We start from the raw sequence: 21,577 nt of genomic DNA, 5'->3' as shown, positions 1-21,577 counted from the left end.
TTTCTAAACGTTTGAAAGCAGGAAAAAAATTCTTAAAGAAGGAAATTGTCAAGTAATTATATTCATAGCATAAGATCTAAACATCGTTTATATATTTCGAAAGTTTATCTTAACAAAAAAATAAAAATAAAAATTTGTAAATATGAGTCAAAATGTTTTGTGATGGATATCTTGTTTTAAACTTTCAAAATAAATCGGTTATTATAATTTGATATTCTAATGGAATTTTTGAAATTAATCAGTTTTTTGCTTTCGCATTTAAATTGATTAGAGATCAGTAACAAATTAAAAAAAAACAATGCCAGCCCTCAGCGAAATAACAGAAGTTATAGCTATTGATATGTTTTGATTATATATACATATATTTCTACATTCCACGTAATCAAGTCACAGAAACAGCTTACATTTTTTATGATGAATTGTTGCAAATCTTGGCCATACAATCTAATTTTTCGCTTTAATTTTTCATAACGAAATTTATAGATTTACATGTTCTTTTACTATAATTTGTTTCATTTTATATTATTGTTTTTAAACTTTTTTCTTCCTATCTTCTGCCCTTAATGTTTCGAGTTCTTAGTATTTTAGTTTATTATATTCACAGATAGCTTGTTAATGTGTAAAACATTACGTATTGTTTACGTATTGTTCCCTATACCAATATAGAAATTTATTGGTTTCCAGCACTAGCTTTGCCCATACGTTTATTATTAATAAACGTAATAATTAATTGCCCATAAATTATTTTTTTTTAAGGTGTGGTATGTATGTATATCATGCACTTCCTACAGCATGCAAGTAATGAGAATGTGTTTATAATATACAAATTTTGTTTATGGAGCCACTCAGTTCCTCTTGCTCTAACAGCTTATAAAAGCAGGTCAATCAGCAACTGTGACATATTTACTTTCTCGTGGAAAAGGTTGCTTTAGCGAAAAACTTACTGAATAGAAAGTGACAGTGATCTTTTCAATTGGGACCGGGAATGGCCAAGCGTATTAAGACGTTCGACTCGTAATCCGAGGGTCGTGGGTTTGAATCCCGGTCGCACCAAACATGCTCGCCCTTTCAGCCGTGTGGGCGTTATAATGTGACGGTCAATCGTTGGTAAAAGAGTAGCCCAAAAGTTGTCGGTGGGTGGTATGAAATTCAAAACAAACAAACAAACTTTTTCAATTGACCAATCAGGTGAAGCCTCAGGAATACAACTTTCTTTGTTTTGAAATAAGATTGGTTTGGTTTGTTTTGAATTTCGCGCAAAGCTACACGAGGGCTATCTGTGGTAACTGCCCCTAATTTAGCAGTGTAAGACTAGAGGGAAAACAGCTAGTCATCGCTAACTCTTGCGCTACTGTTTTACCAACGAATAGTGGAATTGACCGTCCTATTATAATGCCCTTACGGCTGAAAGATCGAGCATGTTTGGTATGACGGTGATTCGAACTCGCGACCCTTCGATTACGAGTCGAGTGCCTTAACCACTTGGCCATGCCGGGTCCTGAAGTAATATCAAGCATCAGTTACGAGAAGTACATTTGAACTGATTGGAATGAAATTGTTGTTATTAATATTTAATGCAATGTTTTTATTACTTTATTTCTGGTTGGAAAAACCTCGTTCATATTAACTACAAATGACAATTGAATTCATCTTAACATACATAATTTTAAACTATGATCACATCATCGTAACTTTAATTTCCTTTTCTTTGAGATTTTGAAGAAAACATTGTTTCAGTGTGATTGTGTCAAATTCCTTCAAATGCAGTCAAAGTTAGGTTATCACATACTTTTGTTCTGCGATCCTCCTGCATGCTGCCTTTCCTATCCATAACTTAACAGAAGTCAGCGAACCTGTGAATGCAACAAAAAAGAAAAGGATAATCCTTTCAATGTGGCTGTGTGTGTCTTTCAATCTATTAGTTGCATCACAAAGTGGTTATATTTATAAAAATATTTTAACCTCAGTGTATTTGTTTGCTCTAAATTTCGCGTAAACACATTTAAAATGTTTGTGCCAATTTAGCATTCAAAGACTGGAAGGAAGGCAGCTACTCACCACCATCCACCGCTAACTCTTGAGCTGCTCTTTTACCAATGAATAGTGGGATGGACTGGTACATTACAAAGTCCTCACAGCTAAAAGGATGAGAATGTTTGGTAGAATTCGACCCTCAGATTAAGAATGAATTGCTCTGACCACGTAACCATGGCGAGCCCTTTCATATTAATCATACATTGTTGTTCTCAGGGTAATAAAATTACGTAGTTAAAGAGAAATTAGTAAATATTTTTAAATTTCCTTTCATAAATATCTACAAATACATCATGCTTAGTTTTGCACATTTCAAAGTCACTTATCAATATAGTTGTTTTTATGTTTGCTTTTATTACTGCATCAGAGCATTTTTTAACTGTCTTTAGAATAAAGTAAGAATGATTTACGTAATCAAATATTTTGTGTCGTTAATGGTAAAGAGACGTATTTCACTTTAGCTGTAATTTTACGTAGAGCAACGTAATTTTTCGTTTTTTTCACACTCTTAAACGAGCATAGAAGAAGTAATTTGCTTTTTTTTGTTTTTAGTGTGTCTGTAGATTAAACAGGAGAGTGCTTTAAGTTAGAGTGAACAAATAACAACAGCATGGTAAATATCACTTTTCTTAGCAATTAGAATAATATGAACCATTTGAATTGCTTCGGGTAATTACAAATAAGTATGAATATTGACTAATTTTGAATTTATATAAAATAAATTAACATCAGTTTAATGTATGGTGATATAATATTGTTCCTGTATGCTTGCATCTAATTTGGTAAAATTATTTAAGCAAACTGTGTTGCACAAAATCTAATATTCAAAACTGTGTTTATTAGTATTACTTGTACTTCATTCAAGTTATTACGTGTATTTGTAATTACGTATAATTGTTTAAATTGTACATTTGAATATACTGATATGATAATTGTTATACTTACAGTTTTGTAAAAATAAAATTATAAGTTAATTTGCCTTTGAGCTTCCAAATATCTGTTTTTATGTATACGTTCGGATTTATAAATAATAATTCGACTCAATGTCAACAAAATTATATAAAATATGTTTCTGTTGCATTTGTATAGTATTGTGAAATACATTTATATGCGTACATACACATACATATATATATATATATATATATATTCTATCACCATCACAACTAGGTTTCCCAATAGTACCAGGTTGCCGTACCTGTACTCGAGCATATCTAATCAGTTAATTGATCATTTACAAATTCAGTTTTTCTTTGTAGTTTGTTCTCGTAGGAAATACTTTTTTTATACCAAACAAAACTTTTAATTACCTGTAAACCCACGTGGTATGACGACTATAGTAATGAATCAATTGAAATCTAGGCTTTATATTGATTGTAAATTTAATGGGTGGTGTCCTAAAAAAAAATATATTTGCAAATTGTAAATTAGAGCACGTCAGAATTGGACATGGAAAGTGGTTTCTGAATTTTCATTGATTGCACTTTGTCTCATAAGATAGAAGAATATAAAAAGATAACTTCGGAATATGTATAAAGAAATTACATAGAATATTTTACGTTGAATTTCGTAGTTTTTTTATGGAACAGACAAAAACAACAGAAGAAGAAGAGACGGCTCAAGAACAAAAATACAAATTCTCACACTAGGGGAAAATGAGCTTGATTTTAAACATTTTCTTATACAATAAAGAACTTAAGACTTATATACCATTAAAAACTGATTTATAATCTATAGTTTGATGGGGTTTTTTTCGTATACCATGATAATTAAGTAGTTTAATTAACTTTGAAATGTAACTCACTAAAACGTCGTAACATGCGTAGTTTGATCTGCCTCCGTGCAAAGGGTTAATCATGTACGCATTTACCTAACGTGCGGGGCCCGGCATGGCCAAGTGTGTTAAGGCATTCGACTCGTAATCCGAGGGTCGCGGGTTCGAATCCCGGTCGCGCCAAACATGCTCTCCCTTTCAGCCGTGGGGGCGTTATAAGTGACGGTCAATCCCACTATTCGTTGGTAAAAGAGTAGCCTAAGAGTTGACGGTGGGTGGTGATGATGAGCTGCCTTCTCTCTAGTCTTACACTGCTAAATTAGGGACGGCTATCGCAGATAGCCCTCGAGTAGTTTTGTGCGAAATTCAAAAACAAAACCTAACGTGCAATAAGTCACGTCGGCACTTTCACGTTCTCTTCCAGAGAGAGGGAGTCAGAAGTTTCTTATAATTAATGCATATTATTGTCGGTTGTCATGGTAAAAGTGGCTCAAAAACTGAAGAATGAACTCAAAACCTTTACATAAAGCATTTGTAATTATGTGAGAAAATAAGGAAAATACCAAGGAAGGCATTTATTCAAAACTTCTAAAAAGAAACACGTGAAAACATATAATGTTTTCAACATGTGATATACTATAAGCCGGTACTGACGGACCTGTGCTGGTACTAGTACCGACTACAAACATAGATCACGAGATAATGAATATTTTAAAATTTCTACAATATTAAATTATAACGAAAACTTTAAGTTTTTATTTACTCTAAAGTTGTAATTAATTCAGTTATATATTCTTAACAGGTAATTACAACATCGCAAATATAATGAACTAAGCCAAGCTGCACTGGTGAAAACAAAATAAATTAGTCAAATTAAATTGACTTGGATACATCAAGAGAAATTCAGCAGGATAACTAAAAGTTTTTTAATTTTATTTTCCCTTTTCTTATTTTCATCTTTCGAAGCTCTAATCAAATTAGTGGTTGAATCTAACGCAAAATGGATATTTTCTCTTTATATTCATTGGCCTTAAGATTTTGGCCAGCAGTGTATGTATATGTTTTTCTACTTAGAGAAAGAAGACATAAAGGTATCATTGTAGAAAACAGATCAGACAACAACACACACACACACACACACACACATATATATATATATACATATACTTCTAAAGATTGCATTTTGTAGAATTACCTCATCAGCTTTATACATATAATGCTAAACTGAGTGCCAATTCTAATTATCTAGTGCAGTGGTTTCCAATCTCTTGTAATGTGAAACTCGCTTAAAGTGAATAGAAAATACTGCGATCTCCCAACCTTTTACTTTAGCATGGTGATTGAAAAACGTTGTCGTAGTAAAAATAACAACATTTCATTTCGATACACTGTATCATGTGATTAATTCAACATTATTTTTATCGGCGTATTATTAATTTATAATTAAAATTAATTTAGCATCGTTGTTTTCGGCTCATATTTTGGCGGTACCCACTTTGAGAAACACTGATCTAGTAGATACATGCATGACTATTTTGTGGAAAGATCTTCAGTGCAATAATATGGATATTACTCAAAATAAAAGATAGTGACCGCTATTTGCTCAACAAACTCATTTTATTTTTTAGAGATGCTTCAATAGTGTACAATTTTACAGTTTAATTGTCCTATAACTTCAGTATTTGTCAATTCTACAACTTCCGTTCTTAATACATTAATAAGGCATACTTTCAATAAAAACAATTTACAAGAAATAATTGATGTTCTTTTAAAATCATAAAATGCAATTCTTAATTTTTGTGCCTCTTTATATTTAGCAAACACCACCAACAAATGTAAATGAAAATAAACAAACAAAACATTTATCTCAGAATGGTGTATAGCCAGTTATTAACAACCAGTTAATATATAATTTCTTTCACTACTATTCGACTTGTATACTCACCATGTCACGTTTCATTCAAAACTGTATTTTGCTATTTATTTAAAATAGCGATTTTTCTTTGTAAAGCTGTTGTTATTAAGCAAAGTTACACAAAGACATTTCTGTGCTCTACCCACCAGGAGTAACGAAACCCGGTTTCTAGTGGTAAATGTCCGTAAACATGCCGATTATGCATTTGTGGTATGGTTTTTAGGTCACTGGTATCCCAATCTGCAATCGTTGGTACGAATCTCGTCATTGAACATGCTCGTACCTTCAGCTGAGGAGTCTATAAGGAGTAGACCAAGAACTGATGGTGGATGATGTAAACTAGCTGCCTATCATCTAATGTATTACTTCTAAACTATGGACGGCTAGTACAGACAGCCCTGGAGTGGCTTTGCGAGAAATCGACAAACGTGTGCAAATATTGGATGAAAGAGTAATGAATAATGCAATTTAAGCATTTTCCGAAAATTTATTTACGAATAAAATTATTTTATTTAAGGGTTATCCGTGTACAACTGGAAATGAAAGATCCAAACATAAGCATTTGACAAATGTATGTAAGATTAAATTAAAAATAACCTGATGTAAGTATTTCATTCAGCCAGTATTTTGTTTGTGCAAGTGTTGAATAAATGAGTTTCAGTAACGAACAACCTGATCAAATTATTATATAAGTACGTTTCACTTAAAAGTAACTTGATATATTTTGCACATATAATTTAGTAATAGGTGTTCTGATGTAAGGTTTTTCAACTATAATGAAAACTCTCTGTAAACATCAACAAATAAAGAACATCCTTGTGTAAGTGCTACGTGAGAATGTTTCATTGATTAATATTATGATGCAAGTGTTTCATAAAATCTAATCAGTAAAAATCAACGTGATGCAAGCACATTATAAATACTATTCAGGTAAAAATACCTTGAAGCAAGCTTTTTCTAAATAAGGCTCAATTAAAAATACCCTGAAGCAAGTGTTTTGTAAATATAATTCAGTTAGGAATATGACTCAGAAACAAACATATTGATACCAATACTTGATAAACGTAAACCGTCAAATAATATATCCCATATATTCTAATCCAGGTATTTACAAATACAATATAGTTGTATGATTCAGCAAGAATGATAGTAACGCAGTCTTTACAGGCATTATTCAGAGAGTAATATCTTTACACAAGTTTTGTAAATGCTGCTCTTTAATACACTTTTGTGTAAGAACGTTTCAGTAAGAAATACCTTGATGGATAATACAGAAATATGCATTATCAAAAAAAAAAACTCGAATTCAAGTGTTTCGTAAGTGCAATTCTAAGAATAATTAAATACAATGAAACAAATATTTCCGAAAATGCATATGTTTTGTATAGGTGAATCACTGAAGATACTTTGTTACTAAGAAATTCCATGTTGTAACTTATACAAAAATGTCATTCAGTAAAATAGACATTAATTGATATTAGTATTATCTTAATATTATTCAGCAATGATGAAAGGTATTCCGGAATGATACTCTAAATTAGTTATACTCAGAAATAGCATGATGCAAGTGTTTCATAAGTAGGAATTATTAAGAAATACTACCATGTGAGTGGTTTGTAGAAACGATTCATTGAGAAATAATTTGAAAAACCTATTTCGCAAACATTTTTCTCAATAATGAGTAATTTAAAGTATATGTGTCAAAAATGTTATTCACTAAGATTGTTGTTTGTAATTAAGCACAAAGTTACAAAAAGGATTATCTGTGCTCTGCCCACCACAGGTATCAAAACCCGGTTTTTAGCGTTGTAAATCCACAGACATTTCGCTGTGCAACTGGGAAGGATTCGATTCATGATTTGTAAAAACTCTTTATATTCAATTATCTTGAAGTCAAATGTTTGAAAACTACGAGTTAATAATTGATATTTATTGCAGTAAGGAATACACGTATTTAAAGTTTTGCAATTATTAATAAAATATAATCCTTATCCAATGTGCTTTGTAAATACGTACCACTTAAATAGTACTAAGACAAGTGTGATTAGAAAATATTACAGTATGAAATGGCGTTATGAGTTTACTCTGTACTTATTAAAGAGGACTATGATTTAAATGTTTTGAAAATATGCTTTAAAACAAGTTGAAATTAAATTTTTGCAAACATAGTTCAATAAGTAATTCTGAATCAAATGTTTTAAGAATATGCCCCTGAAAATAATAATGACGCAAATCTTTCACAAATGTTATTAGTAATAAATACCGTGCAACTGTTTCATAATCATGACTCTGTTATAAATAAGTTGATCCAAGTAAAAGTGAACAAAATTTAATCACGGCTTCTCCAAAATAAGTTATTTGTAAATATATGTATGTAAGTGTTACTTAAGTATAGTTTTATAAGTAATATTATGATGCAAGACTTACATAAATATCATTCAGTATGATAAGCCATGGAATAAATTTCTTGCTCATATGGTGCAGTAAAAAATGCACTTATGTAAGGTTTCATAGGTATGATTCTATCTGAAATATGTTTATTAAGTTTCTTACAAGTGCTTTGCAAGTCTTCTGTAATAAATAACCCTTATAGGTGAAACTTTGTAGAATGGACAGCAACTGCTTGTTGCGGAGACATGAGTGTTGTTCCGCCTTTCGTCTTCAGGTGGAATCAAAATGCAAAAATTCCATTTTCAAGCCTACAACTAAGGACTCTTAAATCAACTTAACAAATTAAAAAGAAACAGTGTCAATGTCATTTTCTCAAACTACAAATTCCAAATTTTACTCCTTGTATTCAATACTTATCAATATTAATTAAGTCAAAACAGGGATTTGTAGCTTGAAATGAATAATATAGACATTATGTCCAGTCTTGTTTGTTTACCTTTTTTCAGAGTTCTAGAGTTTTCAGAGTTTTAGGTTTGAAAATATAATATTTGCATTTTGATTCAACTTGTTTCTAAACTATTTTTTTGCTATCCATATTTTTTTTTTAAATTAAGAATTTTCAGTTATCTCACTTCTTACGTTTTTTTAAAGTGTATTTATGGAGAATAAGTTTGAAGCCACAAACGTGTATATTCAATTCGGTTGAATATTACATGTTTGTCAACAGTTTACTGCTGCTCTAGTTTTTTAATTCCATTATTTACTGAGCCAGGTAAATTTATGCCTGAGGTTTCGTGTAAACATGTGTTTTACAGGCTCAACAACATCACATATTTTTTTTGTTTGTTTACAGCCACGTAAATCCACTTTCAATGAAAAATAATCACTTTTAAAAGAGGTCCTGGACATTCCCAACGTTTCATATAGTATATTTGTCTAGCTTTTGGAGCTAAATACCTAGACGATTTCGCTGTAGGCTTGTGAAACAAAAATATATGAATTATAACAAAACAATATTAAAACAAGCACTCATAATTTCAGCGAAGTACGAAAATCAGTAGAATGAATCACAACAGAATAGAAACTTGCTAAGATAATGGTCTACTGTTAGAAACCTCACTTTCTCAGAGAAATTATGAAGACAACGAATTCCAAAAATTATGAATCTTCAACATGAGAGTTTACAATTTATTTGCTTTTAGTTGCACAAATCATTTTCAAACTCACGTACATTTGTAAAACATCGAAAAATAAAGTAGCTTGAAATAATTTAAACTACCCTATAACACACTCAATACTGCATTTATTTCTATCTTCCAGTTTCAGTAAAATATTCGTAGTCGATTTTTTTGCTATATCGGCTTGTAAAAGTATAATCAATAATCATAAGATTGAAGACACTGTTATAAATATGCATGTTGTTTACGCTAATAAAACAAAACATTTGCAGCTAGCATAAAACGGAGAATTTCCGTACAGTACAATGGTGTTTAAAAAGCTTATACACTTCTGCGATGTCTGAATGGCTTTCTTTTTTAATTTCACGCAAAACTACTCAAGAGCTATCTGCGCTAACCGTCCCTAATTTTGCAGTGTAAGGCTAGAGAGAAGGCAGCTAGTCATCACCACCCGCCGCCAACTTTTGGGCTATTCTTTTTACAACGAATAGTGGTATTGACCGTCACATTATAATGCCCTCAAGGCTGAAAAGGCGAGTATGTTTGGTGCGACGCGGATGCGAACCCGCAACTCTCAGATTACGAGTCGAACGCCTTAACCCACCTGGCCATGCCGGGCCTGAATGGCTTTGAAGACTTTATGCTGGTAGTGAAAAGGGATTTAGAAAGTTTTAGAGGGTGGAAACTTTGAATTTCAAAAATTACCTTAAAAGTAACCAGACAACATTTGCAGAAGTTTGGTTAGTAGCTGTGAATAGATTTTGGTGCACTTTTACGTTGCCATTTTTGCTGTAGAGGTCGGTGCTTAAATGACTTCGAAGAAAAATGTGACCAGTAGCGATAAAGACACTGATAAAATATCACCTTTTCTTTTAAGAATCAACATAAAAATAATCTTATAACCTGCACAGGAGTTCTTTTTTATCAGTAGTTTTGTCCAAGTTTAAATAAAATATCCATAACCGTTTTTTTTTTCTAAGCATACAAAACAGTAATAATAAGAAATGGATGACGTCTACTTTTCATGACGGTAATTCCTATATTCAGAGAACATGATTTATTAATGAAGACTCTTACGTAATGTAGCATATACCCTTTAAAGGCAAGGTTTTCTTAAAAGGTTTAAAGGTTTTCTCAAAAACTGAAAATTGACATTCTCATAATGGTTTGTAAATCATAACTTGAAATCTGTTGATGCTATAGACTTCATAATTGCCATAAATATACATTATTAAAGTATTTGCAGTGTATACTAAAATAAAGTTAATAATAGGTTTGGTTTGCATTAAGTGACTATTAATGAGTCACTGTAGTATATATCCTACTTAGAGCATACTCAGTAATAACATAATTTAACATTGAATTACATTTCTTGGTTTTCCGTATCTCAGACAAATTTTTCATATCCTTTTAACATCTAGACCTATTTTCAGGATCATGTTTGCAAAAGTTATCAGGAGCATAAAACATTTATATTGTATTTGTTTGATTTTATAATATGTAAATTAGCCACAGTTGAAATACTATCAGTATGTGCCATAATATGTCTTTGTACCTATTTCAATATAATTTCCTGCAAAAACTTAGTATGAATATGTTTTTTTTATAAAAAGCTAAAATCACTAGGTAAAAGGTGTATGATATCTTAAGTGCCTTGTAAACATACAGCTTATGGAAGTGTTTAAATAATATCATAAAATAATAAGTGCTCTGATGTATGTGTTTGGTAGATATGATACAAGAAGGAATACTCTGATGTAACTAATTTGTAAATGTTAATAATTACTAAATCAAATAGTGTGTAAATGCAATGCAGTAATGTGTAAATACGATTAAGTAAAACACAGCCTGATATAATGTTGTTTTCCTATTTATGAATAATTAAGAAATACACCAAAACAAGTGGCGTATAAATGTACTGCATTTTACTGATGCAAATATAAACCAATTAAAAAAGTCCTGACTTTGAAACTTGGAGCTATGACAGATCAATGACTTTTAATTTTTAAATTTAAGAGAACGTACGTTCTTTAATGTAAATGAGGTGCTTCCTTTCTGAATAAATGAACGCACTGTGAGTTATATAAAGATTAAACTACGTAGACAACAAGAAAAATCATGCAAGTGTTATTGTCTGTGAAATATGGTACCTTGTTTTTGGCTTGTTAAAAATGCTATTATTAGTTTTTGTTACAACATTTTGCTACAGTTAGGGCTTAATACACATAAATAAATAGAAAGGAGTAAATCAACACAGACGAATCAATAAAAATATCGTTTTAACATTTGTTTAGCATAGTAAATGAATGATCTTTTGGTGGATTTTAGGGAAATACAGTAGACTGTCTAAGTAAGACCAAAAAACAAAAATAAACCATTGGATATCATTGACTGAGTTACTCGTAGAATAACTAAGGCTAAAATGTAACTCAACTGGAAATAATACCCCAACTTATCTTAATACTTCGTGCTTGACAAGCTAGATTAATTGATTTCATAGTTAGTCAATTTTATGAGATAAACATGCTCCAAACGTGTCGTGTTTTTTATAAAACTGTAACACGTATATTACTCGACATCCATATTGGTTTGTTTCTTAGTTTAATATCCACAATGGGCTGTGATCAACACAAAGATCGTAACTTGAATGTTGCATTGTAATCCCTCAGACGTTTAGCTGAGCCATCGGAGTAAAATTCTACAGTAGATATGCGAAAATGAAATCTTCAAAAATATATTAGCTTATTCGAAGCATTAAGAGACTTAATATTTTTTTAGTCTCAGGGAAACTGTAAAAACCCGTTCCTAATTGCTGTAGAATATTTTTGCAAGATGTGTGTGTTTGTTGTTTTATTTTTCTAGTAAAGCCACATTGGGCTATTTGCTGAGTGCAGCGAGGGGAGTCGAATCCTTGATTTTAGCATTGCAAATCCGTAGACTTACCGCTGTAACATCGGGAGACTTTTTGCAAGATTGTTTGTTCATTTACAAAACGCACAATATTAACTACAACCAAATAGTTACAGAAAATAATACATAAATAAATAATAAGACGGAGAGAAGTATGATAACTATTTAAAAATATATTAATCAAAATTATATAAGGAAATTAATTTGGTGAGCTTTTGGTGAATTGAAACAAATTCACAAATGAATTTATAATTATTAATTATTATTAATTTTACGTGCAAGAGTTTTTGTTTTCTATTCACGCATTTGTTAAATAAATAAGGAAGCTTTATATTTATATTTATATTTATTAGTTGAAAACTAGAAATTCAAAGTTTTGTGGCTAGTTGGAGTTTACAATGAACGAAATTGAATTTTATGTAAAAGCAAAACAATTTGAACTACAGGTTCAAACCTTATTTATGTTTAACTTTAAAGAAACTGAACGAAATGTCCAGTTTTTCTTCATAGTTTAAGCGTTTAGCTGGTGAGCCTAACAAATTTGTTTCTCAATATATAGCAAATTATGCTTAGTTTTCTTATTGGTACGATAAATTATAGTCACTTATCTGACAATTCTATTTTAAAGTTATTTATCATAACCATCTTCATCGTAAATATAGTAAACTAACATAAAAGTAAGCGAACAAAATTCAAGATGCAAATTATTGTTTTTGATTTATGTGTTCCAGCTGATACGTTTTTAGTCACATTGTGTTATTCTGATATAATTACCATTTTAAACAATTAACACAGATGATTATAATTGGAACTACTTATGTTCATGAAATGTTCACAGCTGTCTTAATTTGTTTCTCTTGAAAATATACTGAAAATTTATTAGTTGCATTAAGGACCTTAGTGCGAATGTGCCAAACTGAATAACAAATAAAATGTATTTTGTATGAGTTAAATATATCTATAGATACACTGAAAGCAACAAGAAAGTTAGAAGTTGCGAAATTATGAGATTAGATTTCTGTTGTCTTGTAAAATATGCTACTCTGCGCAAGATTAATCTCAATGTATAATATTAGAATTCTAGTAAACGGTTTTCACTATAATTACAATATAAACATAAACCAAGGAAGACAGTGAGAGATAAATGAGTAACAAATATATGTATAATATGAACACACATCCAACACTGATTCAGCACTATCATCTCGCACTCTTAAATCGCCTGTCTTCTGAGTTTGGGCCTGGCATGGCCTAGCGCGTTAAGGCGTACGCTTTGTAATCTGAGGGTCGCGGGGTCGCGCCCGAGTCGCGCCAAACATGCTTGCCCTCCCAGCCGTCGGAGCGTTATAATGTGACGGTCAATCCCACTATTCGTTGGTACAAGAGTAGCCCAAGAGTTGGCGGTGGGTGGTGATGACTAGCTGCCTTCCCTCTAGTCTTACACTGCTAAATTAGGGACGGCTAGCACAGATAGCCCTCGAGTAGCTTTGTGCGAAATTCCAAAGAAAGAAAAAAATTTTCTGAGTGATATTAACCAAGCACTTGAAAGTGTATTACAAAGCAACTATTTAGTAGGTGAACTTAACCGAGATTACAAGACTCTGTAAAGAATGACTCAGTGACGAAATTAATGAATAATATAGAGTATAAAAATGTAATGGATAATAGTACATACATTATTTCACTTTATTAAAACTAAATCTAAGACGTACTTTTAAATGTACAAAGTATTTTGTGCACCTAGATAAAATACACGTCATATTTCATTTTTTATTTGCAAACCTAAAATTATTACCCATTTGATGATCATAGCTCATTAATTTCTAATTGAAAGTTATGATATATTTGAATGTTGATAATTATAATTAACCAAACTAATTTTATCTGTTTCTAAAACCACAACCACTTTGTATTGTTATGTTTATAAAATGAAATTTCTTTTTTAACTACTCTATATATTATGTTTGATGTTTCTAATAATATAATTCTAGAACTAATGTTGAACTTGTCCATTACTTAGGCTTAAAGATTAAATAGATATTCACTGGATTTCGTTATACTATTAAATGAGTCAAATGAATTATTTTGCTAAGTTTAATTAATCCATTACAGTTTAGGTAGTAGGTTGCAGTTTTGAAAAAAAAAATGCATGATATATTTGTTTGATAAAGTTTTTCTTATTAACTGGATTATTTTCAATTTTGAAATATAGGTTTGATACTCTTTACTTTTGAACAAAGCGAATTACAATAAAACAGCACACATAATGAAATATTACTACAGGAAATAAAATAACATCATATAAAATTATATAATAAAATTGAGCAACGTGTCCATCATGTAGTATTCATTAGGCAATTTAATTGTTTCCTTGCATTTGACACTCGCTTTCACCATTTTAATCCGTTTTCAAAGTGAATACAATTTCATAATCTTTTATTTTAGGAATATTATATTTATTAACAAATGACTCACAGCTGCCTTACAATTTAAAACACAAATTTAAGAGACTAATTAATGACTACTATTTAACATGTGTGAATTAAATCAAAGGTAACTTTCCCAGACAAATACATTGTGAGGAACCATATAAAGTGATAATTGCTCTAATAGTAGAGTAAACACTAATATTTATACATATTATCTAATCCATAAATATTAATATTCAAGCATAGCACATTGCAGCATTTCCGATAAAATAAAATGTTGACTTACCCTGTATTTTAATAACAATTATAAAACCGCATGCCTACGATAAATTACTATATTTTTAGTTATTATAAATAGATCAGTTAGAGGAAATTTTCTTTGGTCTAATTTGCTTCTAAGCCTTTTTATGAGAATCCTTGACTAAATACATACCCTACGGAAGGCTTAATAATTTTTAATTTTGATAAACAGATCTACTTTGTAAAAAGTATTGCATATTAGATTGATTTGATACAAAAAACTTACAAATGTAAACTTCTAAAAAACAAATAAAAACACCACTATCGGAAAATGAGTATTCACAGTTTTACTTGTTAATGACTGCTTGTATGTACGGTATCTTTCACTGGGCTGTCTGCATTCTGTTCACTGAACCTTGAGTTTTATCATTGTAAGTCCCCAAGCTTATCTCTGATTCACTGTGAGACACAAGCGTCAGTAAGGAGCTATGGATGTTACTATACATAGCTAATCTTTGATTTAATGTTACATAGAATATTATACCATGTAGGAGTACCTTTGTGAAGTGACAATATATTTAAAATATCGTCAATATATCATATATATTACATATAACTTATATATTATTTTTCCTCATCGAACCTAACAGAAGACTAAGTTGTATATATACACAAAGCACCGTTCATGAAACCAAAGTTTCAACCCTCAAGTTTGATGAACAATAGCTATGCTTACTTCAACATCAGAAAACAACATAATTCTACTTCTTTTCCATTATCTCAAACATTTCTTAGGTTCAAACAAAATCTAATAAGCTCTCTTCCTTGTTCATTTTGAATTTAACATACATGTTATGTTTTCTTTAAAATCACACGATTGTTTGTTGCATGATGTTGAGTTATGACGTTTGTTCCTACCTAGTTATTATTTTCGTTATAAGATGCTATAATGGACACAACTTATATTAAATATGTCATGTTGTGTCAATTATAATTCTAGTGGAGTGATATACGCTTATCATGTTTGTAGGTGTTTTCGTCAAAGATTTAGTTATTTTATATAATATCTCTCTCAGAGCATCATATTGTTTTTTCTATTTGTTTTTTTACACTTTTCCATTCGTGTACCGTAATTAGTGCAATATTTCACGTTGCTCTTACGTAACAATGATATTGTTGATTCCTGCCATTCCGCACTCTGGACTGTTATTACCTTATTTTTGTTATAAACATGTGTCCAAATATCTATTAGTACTTAATATGCATATATTTATTATTGAAAAACGACTGTGCAACTTCTGTATGATGTTCCAACTAAGGTTTTTATTTCTATTTGATATAACTACGGCTGATATGAAGCCAAACCAATCTTATACAGTAATACAAATAATACGTAATAGAAAACAGAGCAATTTTGAAATACTTGTAATATCATAAGCTAGAAGTTAGCATTGTAAACGTTATAGTTTTTACCCTCGAAAAGTAATTAAAATTTACTTCGTCTAATGTGTTAAAGTTGTATGTAGGCATTATGAGCTCAAAATGAAAGTCTTATAATAAAACGTTTGTACTTTATTTATTCCCTAAAGTAATTATTAATAATAGTGTTTGTTTTTTAGCTTGCTCGGTAGTAAGTCAAGGCGTCGTTGCTATTTTCGGGCCACCAGATCCGTTCCTAGGTAACCATATCCAGTCCCTGTGTGATGCATTGGATATTCCTCATCTTGTATCTCACTTGGAGATGGAAGGTGAAGTCAAGGATATATCCATTAATCTATATCCTAATTCCCGCATGGTAGGGGACTCTTTAAGAGATTTGATCAAATATCTCAATTGGACATCAGTAGCTGTGATGTATGAAGAAAACGCCTGTGAGTGAACCTTTTACCTTCATTATAAACGAAAAAGGCTCTTAAAGCTTATTACCAGTAGAAGGTGAACAGTAAAAGAATAAAACCTATAAATGAGGTTGTTAACTGACTTTTAAAAATTCCTGATATTTTTTGAACCAAATATATTTCATGCTTTTCTCTGTGCTTGAATTATGTTATTGCCTTTGTTTATTACTTGCGTCTAGTATAACTGATTCAATGTGTAATTTCTATAATGCCACAATTAGGACTAGATATTCTATTTGATTTTATTTATTTTATTTTGAGTATTAAATTTCTTGAATCAATAATATTTTATTTGCTTAAAATTGTTTACAATTTATTTTGTCTGTAGCGCTCATTAGATTACAAGAACTCGTACGACCACCTCTACCACAAACAGTACAATTTATGTTTCGCAAATGTGATCGAAATAGCTTTCGAGAGACTCTTCGTGACATTAAAACAAGAGGTGTATACAGCATTGTAGCAGACATCCGTCAAAGCAGTGTCCCTCTCTTACTAAGGGCAGTAAGTATAGTTTGTCCACAAATTTTAAAATCGAACAGAACGTATTTTTGTTGTATCATTCTCACCAATATACTTGTGGACGTGTGATAATGTTGTCAATGAAATAAAAATCTTAAGGCCCCAAATGAGAGATATAAGTTATGTAACTTACGTTCACCCAAAAGTGCGAACATTTTCAGAATTATAGATGGGTTCTTTTTGAACTATCACAACGCAAACAATTGTGTAGAAGTTAACCTCTTAACACAGCGCAAGCTAGTTATTGTTGTCTCAGAGATTATATCAATTTAACGTTTTAGGTTAAAAATATGTAATCGTGAACAGTATACATGAACACTTTCTTATTTTGACATACATTTTGTTTATTAATTACGTATGTATTTTGAAGAGAAAATTTATATTTAAATATGTATCGTTTACTTATTTTTGAAAAGATTTTAATTTATATAACTACTATGCTAAACAAAAAAAAAAACCAATAGCAGATACACAAGCTTTATCTAAAATGGCTGTTAAAATAGCTTCTGGAACTGTCTGCAAGCCTTAAATGCATCCGAGACATAAACTTACAAAAATTTCATATGGCCTATAAATCTAACACACATGAAATAAAAGAAAATGCCACAGATATCTTTACAATATTCTAAATTGTATGCCTCTCTAGTTTTGCAGTTTAATGATTTTACTGTGTGTTTTTTTTAATTTAGATTCTCCAAGTTCAAATGAACGACTACAAGTATCATTATCACTTTTTCACGTTTGTAAGTATGTCTTGCAATTTGCTAATGACAAGTTTGTTTAAAATGTAAACAGTAGAGAAACAACTTATTTTATAAATTGACACAGGCTGCATACTTGAATATAAGAGTTTTTTTATTAAATTTTTATCGGTTTATTTTCAAAGTTTAAATATATTTGATAACTAGCAATGAAACAGGTCACCACAGAATGATATCTTCTGAAGTTGTCATACCAAGTGTCATAATAACAGATTTATGAATAACTTAGGGTCATAATAAAAGCTAAAATCTCATAATCAATATATTTTATTATTTGTAAAAACAAGTAGAATTTGGCCTCTTTATTTTAATAGCATGATACATCACTCAAGTTTCTTGTCCTTAATTATTTAGTGTGATGTTAACACAGACACTCAGCTACGATTACGATCACTAGTTACTAAAGGTGTTATCTAACATATGTGTTAATGGTGAAAGGCGTCTAATCAATTAGAACCAGAACAGATGTTTTACAGTTTATATAGCATAAAATAAGAAAAATGTGTCTTCTGTAACAGTAGTCAGCCACAACATATACAAATGCTGTAAAGTTACTATTTTAAAAGTATGATATCTTTGATATTTGAATAAAGTATGTACACACCCATAATCATAATCGTAAAAAGCTATAATATTTGAAACACAACCTCACGTACTAATTTTTTTACAAAGAAATTTCCTTGATGTATGATTAAGTTTGTGTATACATATATATATACAAATGTGTGCGTATGTGTGTGTACACTTCAGAATAACAGTCACTAAAAAACGTTTAAAAATCACAAACAAAAACATTTAACTTGTCTTCGAAACTAACGTTCTAATAAATGGTATATTTTTATAATAGGATATTGAAACTTTTGAATTGGAGGACTTCAAATACAACTTTGTCAACATGACAGCGTTTCGATTGGTTGATTCCAATCATCCTACTGTGCGCGAAATTCTGAAAGACATGGAGAATTTTCAGTCCATAGGGCACAATATTTTGAATAAAACCAACGTAATTATGGTAATGTTTTCAAATGCCTACCATTGGCGCTTTATTCCGTAAAAATTCTGCGTTTAGTTTTAACTATTTAAATAGAGACTTGACGGTAAGGTGTATAGTCTGTTCATATTCATATAAGTGCTACGGTATCTAATATAGTCTAACATTGTTTAATCAATATATAAATGTTGTCTTCCTTTATTAAGAATAATTCAAAAGTGTTTAGAGGCAAAAATTTTGTTTTTATTGTTAGGTGAGAAGCTACACTATGAGCTGTCTTTACTGCGATCAGCAGGAGTATCAAAATCAAAGCTTTAACAATATAAGTCCTCAGAATTAATGTTTAGCCACCAAGAAACTCGGTGCATAAAAAGTATATTTGTAAAATCTCAATTTTTTGTTCTCCTATTTTCAGTCGACTCTTCAAAATAGAATCTCTTTATGCCTTTTATTGTATTTTCTTAAGTTGATATAAATTATACAATATAATATAATACAATTATTCGCCTTAGAAATTACAAACTACTTTATCTGTATTTTTCATATAAAACACTTATTTTTAATTGCTTTAGACGGAGCCAGCCTTGATGTATGATTCAGTCTATGCTCTAGCAAGAGGGCTAGAAGCTTTTCAACGCGGGTCTTCAAACAACCAGCCGTCGAATGTTTCGTGTGAAAACGAAGATCCATGGGATGATGGCAGTAGTTTAACCAACTACATTAATGCAGTAAGAAAACTGGTTAACTTATTGACACCCATTAGTGCAAATAAGAGCAAATACTGCAAAAGTATGTAATGGGTATGTTCACTTACATGTTAGATATTAATTTGTATATAACAGCTTACAGCAAGATAATGCTAGTGTTTCGATGTTGGCAACATGAATTTTTCTATTCTAATTCCAATAATGGAACGAGAAAGAAGAAGTAAACTTACATAATTAACACTTAATAATGTTTATCAACCACTGGTCTGTGAGATACCACGAAAACAATGAAACATAATTTGACAAAATATTCTCATAGAAATGTTGTACTTACATTTTAGTGATCCGTACTATTTTAGAAGAAGTTACGACCCGGTCCTTGATATAGAAAAGGTTAAGAAACAGTGAGATGGAATACCTCAAAATCAGTTCTTTCATACCATTAAATCATATTGTTTCGACAATCCTGATATTGTTTTAATTTACCAGTATGGATTCTGATTATTTTGTTGATTACATTTTCACAACGCCCTGCAAAACAAAACTAGTAAGTACTAATAGGAAGAGTTTGTAAAGAATTTATTTTGAATGTTGTTGTCAGTGCAATATACACAATGTGCTGTCTCTATTTAGTCCATCGCGAACAAATCAGTCCCATATTATAGCGTTGTAAGTCCGTAAACTTAGGGTTGATCCAGTGGGAGCACTTTCCTTTGGAGGATTTGAAAACATGAATATACAGGTATTTATTTTTTTAGAAATAAGGAAAGTTTGTTTGTTCATATAATTATGTGTTATATAAGTTACACTTCAATATATTAGTTAAGAAATTAAAACTGTGTACTTAGTTCAAATTCAACATCAGCGTTTTAAGTGTATTACACGTTTACGCGTATGAGGCTCAGCGCCTACCAATGGGGAATGTTCCTGTGGGTGGCTAAATAAACGTTGTAATTAAAAGAAAACATTAACTTTCTATAAATAGATCTTTAGTAATGAACTTTTTTACCTTAATATTACGAATAATATTCTGTGAGAAAATATTACCAATTAGCATTAATATAATCGATAATTTTGTTTACGCTTGTAAGTTTTTAACATCAACAAAAGTGTTCTATAGTAACTTCTTGCGTTTCCTAAAAACATTATCTGTCATGCCTAAGTTCTTAGATAAAATATTAAAATATTTCAGTATTTCAATATAAAAATGGAAATCTTTGAGTTCCTTAATTTCTGTACCAATTCTTTACGAATGACCAAAAATAGATTAATTTTGAATATGAGTACAATGAGACGAGGTCTTTTTTGTCTCGGTAAAATGTTTAATCAAGTAGTAAATTTGATTTATTACGTAGGTTGAGTTTAGAGGTCTCACAGGAAAAATTCAATTCAAAGAAGGAAGACGGAATAATCTAAAGCTAGATTTGCTGAAACTCAGACAAAATGATATTGAAAAGGTCGGTTTGCTGTTACATTTTGTTTGTGTGTGTTTAGAATACCAAGTAGTAGCAACACGTAATATTGTCTTTTACAGAATCTCTTGTATGTACAATCTTTATTCTCTAGGATTTTGTGTGCTGAATCCTGTAGCAATTAATAACCGCAGAGTAAAAAAATCAACATTTTTTATAAAGTAAATATACAACATGTTTAGAAATGAAAGTCTGAGTTACCTTTTAATTAATATTTTAAGAAAATAAACAACTTCAAATTAGTCTAAAATTTTTCAAAAAATTTAAAATGTAGAATTAAATATCAATAAACTGTTAAAAATAAAAGAATAATTTAAACATGAAAAATGATTACGTCAAACAGGTTATTTACAAA

At 30.5% G+C, this 21,577-nt stretch overlaps 1 protein-coding gene across 2 annotated transcripts in view; it reads left to right on the top strand.

The window, feature by feature from the left end:
* The window catches only part of LOC143258635 (glutamate receptor ionotropic, kainate 2-like), a 122,142-nt gene that overhangs the window by 84,258 nt on the left and 16,307 nt on the right, over positions 1 to 21,577 (top strand). For both annotated transcript variants that reach the window (XM_076517882.1, XM_076517881.1), the window contains exons 3-8: positions 16,491 to 16,742; positions 17,098 to 17,273; positions 17,981 to 18,034; positions 18,900 to 19,064; positions 19,616 to 19,771; positions 21,106 to 21,207. In XM_076517882.1, the coding sequence (XP_076373997.1) occupies positions 16,491 to 16,742; positions 17,098 to 17,273; positions 17,981 to 18,034; positions 18,900 to 19,064; positions 19,616 to 19,771; positions 21,106 to 21,207 (905 nt within the window). The remainder of the gene's footprint in view (positions 1 to 16,490; positions 16,743 to 17,097; positions 17,274 to 17,980; positions 18,035 to 18,899; positions 19,065 to 19,615; positions 19,772 to 21,105; positions 21,208 to 21,577) is intronic.

The sequence above is a fragment of the Tachypleus tridentatus genome, chromosome 8 (assembly GCF_004210375.1).
Source record: "Tachypleus tridentatus isolate NWPU-2018 chromosome 8, ASM421037v1, whole genome shotgun sequence".
NCBI classification, from domain to species: Eukaryota; Metazoa; Arthropoda; class Merostomata; order Xiphosura; family Limulidae; genus Tachypleus; species Tachypleus tridentatus.
Note: the sequence above shows the minus strand (reverse complement) of the source record. Positions and strands in the feature narration are given on the sequence as shown.